Here is an 8,198-nt window from a genome sequence, read left to right on the forward strand (position 1 = left end):
TTCTTCTGTCTGCCTGTCTAGGTTCCCATCCCCTTGCCATTTTAGTTTAAACATCCCAACTACATGAGCAAATATTGTCTCAAGACATGAGCTCCAGTCCTGCCCAGGTGCAACAGGTCCAGCTTGTACTAGGCCCATCTCCTCCAGAACCGGTCCCAATATCCTTGAAATCTGATTGCTTCTGTAGTTCAATATTTGGTCCGTATGTGTTGTTTTCCTGTAGATGCTGGTTTGAAGTTCACCGTTGGCCGTTTGCTCGACCGAACATCAAGGAATGGCAGTTTGTTGTTTTCCTCCTCTTTAGTGACTTTTATGCCAGTCTGGGTATTAATGGTTTTGAAGGTTTCCTTTAATTGGTTTTATTTAGTGATGACAAAGGGATCATCCACATAGCGGACCCAAAGTTTGGGTTGGATGGTTGGCAGAGCTGTTTGTTCAAGTCTCTGCATTATTGCCTCTGCTAAGAACCCTGATATCAGAGATCCCATAGGTGTTCCGTTGGTTTGTCTGGAGGTTGTGTTGTTGAAGGTGAAGTGTGTGGTAAGGCATAGGTCCACTAGCTTGATGATACTTGTTAATGAAGCTAGTGGTGTTTGGTGTTGTGTCTTTGGGTCTTCTAATAATGTAGCTGAAAATGTGTTGCTGGTTAAAGCACAGCAGGTCAGGCAGCATCCAAGGAACAGGAAATTCGACGTTTCGGGCAAAAGCCCTTCATCAGGAATGAGGAAAATGTGTCCAGCAGGCTAAGATAAAAGGTAGGGAGGAGGGACTTGGGGGAGGGGCGATGGAGATGTGATAGGTGGAAGGAGGTCAAGGTGAGGGTGATAGGCCGGAGTGGGGTGAGGGCGGAGAGGTCAGGAAGAAAATTGCAGGTTAGGAGGGCGGTGCTGAGTTTGAAGGAATCGACTGAGACAAGGTGGGGGGAGGGGAAATGAGGAAACTGGAGAAATCTGAGTTCATCCCTTGTGGTTGGAGGGTTCCCAGGCAGAAGATGAGGTGCACTTCGTCCTACTGTCGTGTTGTTATGTTCTGGCGATGGAGGAGTCCAAGGACCTGCATGTCCTTGGCAAAGTAGGAGAGAGAGTTAAAGTGTTGAGCCACAGGGTTTGGGTTGGTTGGTCCAGGCGTCCGAGAGGTGTTCCCTGAAGCGTTCTGCAAGTAGGCGGCCCATCTCCCCAATGTAGAGGTGGCCACATCGGGTGCCGCGGATGCATTAGATGATGTGTGTGGAGGTGCAGGTGAATTTGTGGTGGATATGGAAGGATCCCTTGGGGCCTTGGAGAGAGGTAAGGGAGGAGGTGTGGGCGTAAGTTTTGCATTTCCTGCGGTTGCAGGGGAAGGTGCCGGGAGTGGAGGTTGGGTTGGTGGGTGGTGTGGACCTGACGAGGGAGTCACGAAGGGAGTGGTCTTTGCGGAACGCTGATAGGGGAGGGGAGGGAAATATATCCCTGGTGGTGGGGTCAGTTTGGAGGTGGCGGAAATGACAGGGGATGATACGCTGTATACGGAGGTTGGTGGAGTGGTAGGTGAGAACCAGTGGGGTTCTGTCCTGGTGGCAGTTGGGGGGGCGGGGCTCAAGGGCGAAGGAGCAGGAAGTGGAGGAGATGCGGTCGAGGGCTTCGTCGATCACGTCTGTGGGGAATCTGCGGTCTTTGAAGAAGGAGGCCATCTGGGTTGTTCAGTATTGGAACTGGTCCTCCTGGGAGCAGATGCGGCGGAGACAAAGGAATTGGGAATATGGGATGGCGTTTTTACAGGGGGCAGGGTGGGAGGAGGTGTAGTCCAGGTAACTGTGGGAGTCAGTCGGTTTATAGTAGATGTCTGTGTTGATTCGGTCGCCCGAGATAGAAATGGAAAGGTCTAGGAAGGGGAGGGAGGAGTCTGAGACAGTCCAGGTGAATTTGAGGTCGGGATGGAAGGTGTTGGTAAAGTTGATGAACTGTTCAACCTCCTCGTGGGAGCATGAGGCAGCGCCGATACAGTCATCGATGTAGCGGAGGAAAAGGTGGGGGGTGGTGCCAGTGTAGTTGCGGAAGATGGACTGTTCCACATATCCTACGAAGAGACAGGCGTAGCTGGGGCCCATGCGGGTGCCCAGGGCAACTCCTTTAGTTTGGAGGAAGTGGGAAGATTGGAAAGAGAAGTTATTCAGGGTGAGGACCAGTTCAGTCAGTCGAAGGAGGGTGTCAGTGGAAGGGTACTGGTTGGTGCGGTGGGAAAGGAAGAAGCGGAGGGCTTTGAGTCCTTCGTGATGGGGGATGGAGGTGTACTGGGACTGGATGTCCATCGTGAAGATAAGGCGTTGGGGTCCGGGGAAGCGAAAATCACAGAGGAGGTGGAGGGCGTGGGTGGTGTCCCGAACGTAGGTGGGGAGTTCTTGGACTAAGGGGGACAGAACCGTGTCAAGGTACGCGGAGATGAGTTCGGTGGGGCAGGAGCAGGCTGAGACAATGGGTCGGCCAGGGCAGTCAGGTTTGTGGATTTTGGGCAGGAGGTAGAAACGGGCGGTGCGGGGTTGTGGGACTATGAGGTTGGAGGCGGTGGATGGGAGATCCCCTGAGGTGATGAGGTTATGGATGGTCTCGGAGATGATGATTTGGTGGTGGGAGGTGGGGTCATGGTCAAGGGGGCAATAGGAGGAGGCGTCCGCGAGCTGGCGTTTGGCCTCAGCGGTCTCAAGGTCGGTGCGCCAAACTACTACAGCGCCTCCCTTGTCTGCCGATTTGATGGTGAGGTTGGGATTGGAGCGGAGGGAGTGGAGTGCTGCACGTTCTGAGGGTGAGAGTTGGAGTGGGTAAGAGGGGTGGACAGATTGAGTCGGTTAATGTTGCGGCGGCAGTTGGCTATAAATAGATCGAGGGCGGGTAAGAGGCCAGCACAGAGTGTCCAGGTGGATGGGGTGTGTTGGAGGCGGGAGAAGGGGTCATCAGAGGGTGGGCGGGAGTCTTGGTTGTAAAAGTAGGCACGGAGGCAAAGGCGGCGGAAGAATTGTTCAATATCTCGCCGCGTGTTGAACTCGTTAATCCGAGGGCGTAGGGGAATGAAGGTGAGGCCTCTGCTGAGGACTGATCTTTCATCCTCAGAGAGGGGGAGGTCTGGAGGGATGGTGAAGATCCGGCAAGGCTGGGAGCTAGGACCTGTTGTGGGACTGGAGCTGGGAGTGGGGGCGAGGTTAGGGGCAGGGGCGGGGACGGAGATCGACGTAGGGGCGGGGTTAGACGTGGTGACGAAGCTCGGTGTGGGGGCGGGGTCACGCGTGGTGACGGAAGTCGGCGTGAAGGCGGAGACACCTGAGGCGTTATGGTCGTGCAGGTTAGTCATGTCACTGGGGGCGGAAGTGGCTATGGCGACGGCAACCGAAGGGGCGGAAATGGTTGTGGCGACGAAAGAACTGTTGTCATTCCCGATAGCCGTGGGGGTCGCGAATCCGTCAGCAATCTTCCTGGCGATCATGGAAGCGGTTGTCTGGGCGGCGATCGCGGAGGCTGCGAGTTCGGTGGGGGTGGAAGTGACGTCACGGTCGTCGTCGGCCGTTGGTGCCACGGGCGCTGTAGCGGCCGTGTGTGTAATGGCGTCCAACAGATTGCAGAGGCTGATGGAAGATTCTGGAACAGTTGAGGAACCACGAGTGTGGGGTAAGTACATGAAAGTTTTCGGTACTTACTGTCTTTAATTTCTGATATGGCTAGGAAGAACTGTTTGTTTAGTGTATGGATTCTTCTGTAGATGAAGAACAGTAGAGCTTCTAATAATGTAGGCCGTGTATTCTTGGCCAGGTTAATGTTGATTGATGTAAACAGGGCTGTTATATCAAAGGAGAACATTACTTCATCCCCTTCTATCTTAGTGTCTTTGATGGTCTTCAGGAATTCTCAGGTGGAGTGGATGGCATGGTGTGAGTCTTCTACTCAGTGTTTTAGTCTTTGGTGTAGTTCCTTGGCCAACCTGTAAGTTGGTGTTCCAGGTAGCAAGACTATGGGTCTGAGGGGGGCTCCAGGTTTGTGTATTTAGGGTAATCCGTAGAACCATGATGTTTTAGATGTATTTGGTTTCATTTTTTTGGAAGTCAGTCTTATTTATTTCTCCAGATTTCTGAAGTTTCTTGAGGTAGGTCTGTGATTCGGTTCTCTAGTTGTGGGGTCAGGTCTGTCACCACTTACAGATAAGTAGTGCATTTGCTTTTTCAATGTAGTCTCTTCGATTTAGAATGGCTGTCAAGCAACCTTTGTCTGCTGGTAGGATAACAATGTTTTTTTTAAGTCTTTCCAGTGCTTTCCTTTCTTGTATAGTGAGTGTGTTTCCTTTCTTTTTTCTGCTTAATGTTGGTGCGACTACCTGTCTGATGGTTTGCTGGGCTTCTTCTGTGAGTTGGTTGTCCTTTAGTGTTGCTTCTAATGCTGCTAAGAAATCTTTCTTGTCCGTATCCAGGCAGTTGTAATTTAATCCGCTTACTAAGGTGGCCTTTTCAGTGTCTGTTAACGGTCGGTCAGATAATCTTTTTATCCATGCTTCTGTGTTGTTACTTTGTGTAAGTTTATCTAGTTTTTTTCTGCAGGTCGAGTTTTTTCATTTTCTGTGTTTGTCACTGTCTAATATCTATGGCTTGTTGTACTGTGTCTGTCCGTTCATGGTTGATTGCACGACTGAGTAAAGATTTCTGGTGCAAAATTTCCCAGTTATATTTATGGACTCTGTTGTGGGCATCATTAATCATTTCTCTAACCTTTCTGCGGCCGTTTTGCTCTGCTATTCGTTTGGTTAGTGGGGTGATATGGGGAGGTTTGTATTCAAGGCATTTAGGAAGTACTTGTTTTCTTAGGCATTCATGCAGGAAGAACAGCTGTTCACAGCTGGCACTGTTGGATGGCATTTGTTTCCCATTTTCGGGCCATTTTTCGCATATTGTGCCCATAGGTCTTGAGAAGATTTGTAGCTCAGGTTGAGGTTCAGGATGTAGGTTTGCTCACTGAGCTGGAAGGTTCATTTCCAGATGTTTCGTCACCCTACTAGGTAACATCTTCAGTGGGCCTCAGGTGAAGCACTGCTGATAATTCCTGCTTTCTATGTTTGGGTTTCTTTGGGGTGGTGATGTCATTTCCTGTGATGATGTAATTTCCTAGAAGCATAGCATTGCAACCGAAACTCTATCAACAAACATATAGACCCCATCTACCACTCCGAGATAAAGAACAGTAAGTGACTTCACCACAGGAAACGACATCACTATTGGAAATGATATCACCAACCCAAACAGAGATAGTAACAGGAATTATCAGCAGTGCTGTGCCTGAGGCCCACTGAAGATGTTACCTAGTAGGGTGATGAAACGTCTGGAAACGAACCTTCAAGCTCAGTGAGCAAACCTACATCCAGGATTTACGGATGGTGCTGGTGTCATCTGGTAGAATTTAATCTTACATGGAATATGAGTGAAAACTATATCAGGCTGTTGCTTGACTAGTCTGAGAAAGCTCTCTCAATTTTGGCGCTAGTCCCCAGACGTTAGCAAGACGGGCTTTACAGGGTGGCCGGGGCAAGTTTGCCATTGTCATTTCTAGTGCCTTTGTTGATGCTGGGTGATCGATCTGGTTCCATTCTTTTGAGGCCATTTTAGTAGTAAGCATATGTGAGTGGATTGTTAGGCCATTTCAGGGGCATTTAAAAGTGACCACATTGCTGTGTGTCTGGAATCATGTGTTGGCCAGACCAGTTAAGGATGGCAGTTTACCTTCCCTAAAGAACATTAGTGAACCAATGTTACATGACTTTTAATACCAAATTTTAAAATTTGTTTTAAATTCCACCATTGCCATAGTGGGATTCGAACCTAGGTCCCTAAGACATTTAATGGTCCAGGTACAGTGGGTAAAAAGGTATATTTGATACTTTTCTGCATTGGCTAACCACTGCCTAGGTTATAAATGCAGGAAGCTCATGCTAGAACAGAATAAAATGCTTGTTAAGGGTAGTTAGAATGCTACATCTGATTACCACATCATAGCAAGCATGTGATCACACAAGACGGCATACAGATGAGAGTTGACGTTGCTGCCAAAAATGGAGAATTTTACATCTGAGTAATAGGTGGATTGTCTGAAACAGAAGAGTTTGACAAAAGATTTAACTGGGATGCAGGAGTGGCTTACACAGAGTGAACACAAAGAGCATATTTCCTTTTACAGAAAGAATGAACTAATTAGGAAAGATAGATTTAATTAACTGATGAAAACATTTTTGGATAATGTAGAAGCAAAATTTTAATCTTAGAACATGGTGGGATACTAAGAATTAATATCTAGGGTGGAGATTGATATAGAAACGTTCAGCACATTAAAAGCTGCATGCATTTGAAGTATCGTAACCCACAAAGCTATAAACAAAGAGTTGGAAGGTGCAATTAGACTACATAGTTCTCTTCCAGCTGGCTAGATTGAAACTAGATAAATCTAGGGTTTCCAACAATTCAGTGTTTCTGAAACTCATTGCAAGCGTGCTGATAAAACTGAGAGCCAGAACAATAACAGGCCTTACCCAGAATGAAAATTGCAGTCCAGAGGAGCATCAGTTCGTACGATAGGAGGCAGACGTACAGTTTCATTCTGCGACCTTCTCCCTCAAATCCAGTAAGGGGACGTGCTTCTATAAAAATAAAATTGACCGTTACTTTTGATAGCGATAAAAGAACGCATATGAACTTCACAGACACATCCACCAAACGTGCTGTGATGTTACCGTGTATGTTGGAAAGAGTAGCGTCTATAACTCGCCAGGTTGCTCCAGCTGCTCCGAGTCAGAGCTGCGCGTGCCCAGGTGAGTGGCCGCGTGCCCAGGTGAGTGGCCGCGTGCCGAGCACCAGGTGGCTGCAGCGTGGTCATTGCATGCTGCAGGTAGCAAACTCTTCAGAAATACTTCTCGAACATTCTCCTGAGACCAGACTTCGCGGATGGTGAAACTAATCCTTTAGGTGCTACTCGCAGTAGGTTATTTTAATTGTAATCCGCTAACGGTAGGCATTTATTTCGGCGCAATAGCCTTGTAACTCGAGAGCGAAATGTAACTGGCCAAGGTTAATGATTTAGGGGCGGGTAAGAGAGAGAGAGAAGGGTGGCCAGGGATGCAAAGAATTATATTACTGAGTGAGCAGAGCCAATGAATTATGCATCGTGGTGCAGACACTTCGAAAAGAGCTCGCTAGCCTGCAGCTTGTTTAGGATCATGGGCACTCTTGTGTCAAACTGACAAGGCTTCATTGACGCCATTGAATTGGAAATGCATTTTTATGGCAGGATTCACAACAACGTATAATTACTGGGCAGAATCAAAAAACGTGCAAGGAAGAAAACAGTTAATTTTTAAAAATAGTCTCTTTGTGAGCTACAGTGAACATTACCAGCGTGAAACTACAGCAATACAGCCCCCCCCCCCCCCAGTTTGACTTTTTCAGGAATGCAGTTAATTGGTGGAGGTCGAAGTAAGGCCAGCTCTGGCCACTTCCAACACTGAGAGCTCCAAGCTTGATTGGTGGGGTCAAGGGCAATTACAAAATTCATTTATTGTGGTGCCCAGAAATAGTATTGTCATTAGATCCAGCTATCCACCTTTTGCAGCATTAAGACAGATACTGTTCTACTCTTTGTGTGTCATGCATTCCACACTCCCTGTGTAATTCCAATGTCGACCAGGTTTCTTAGGCCAGGCGCTGAATATAGTCTGTGAAATCTCATCGACACTGAAGGAAGGGTGGAATCAGACAGCGGCTCAAATTTAGGAAACAGATTTCTAGACCATCTTGAGAATGTAGCACTTACTAGGACATCATTTTATTCATTATGGGATGTGGGCCTGGCTGGGTGGGTTTGCCTGAAACGTCGATTTTACTACTCCTTGGATGCTGCCTGAACTGCTGTGCTTTTCCAACACCACTCTAATCTAAATGCTGGTTTCCAGCATCTGCAGTCATTGTTTTTACCTAGCATTTATTTGTCCTAGTTGCTCTATAGAAGGTGGTGGTCAGTTGCCTCCTTCAACTACTGCTGTCCAATTGGTGTAGGGGTGCACTCAATGCGGTCAAGGAAGCAATTCTGAAGTTTTGGCCCAGCGACCGTGAAGCAATGTTTCCAAAGAAAAACAAAGAATGATACAGCACAGGAACAGGCACCTTCACCCACCAAAACTGCACTGACAAATTATACCTTTGT

General features: G+C 47.9%; 1 protein-coding gene across 1 annotated transcript in view; it reads right to left on the bottom strand.

Moving 5' to 3' along the window:
* The window catches only part of chrna9a (cholinergic receptor, nicotinic, alpha 9a), a 31,415-nt gene extending 25,806 nt beyond the window's left edge, over positions 1–5,609 (bottom strand). Inside the window, exon 1 of the mRNA XM_060825312.1 lies at positions 5,522–5,609. Coding sequence (XP_060681295.1) covers positions 5,522–5,609 — 88 coding nt within the window. The remainder of the gene's footprint in view (positions 1–5,521) is intronic.
* Positions 5,610–8,198: the final 2,589 nt, after the last annotated feature.

The sequence above is a fragment of the Hemiscyllium ocellatum genome, chromosome 1 (genome assembly GCF_020745735.1).
Source record: "Hemiscyllium ocellatum isolate sHemOce1 chromosome 1, sHemOce1.pat.X.cur, whole genome shotgun sequence".
NCBI lineage: Eukaryota > Metazoa > Chordata > Chondrichthyes > Orectolobiformes > Hemiscylliidae > Hemiscyllium > Hemiscyllium ocellatum.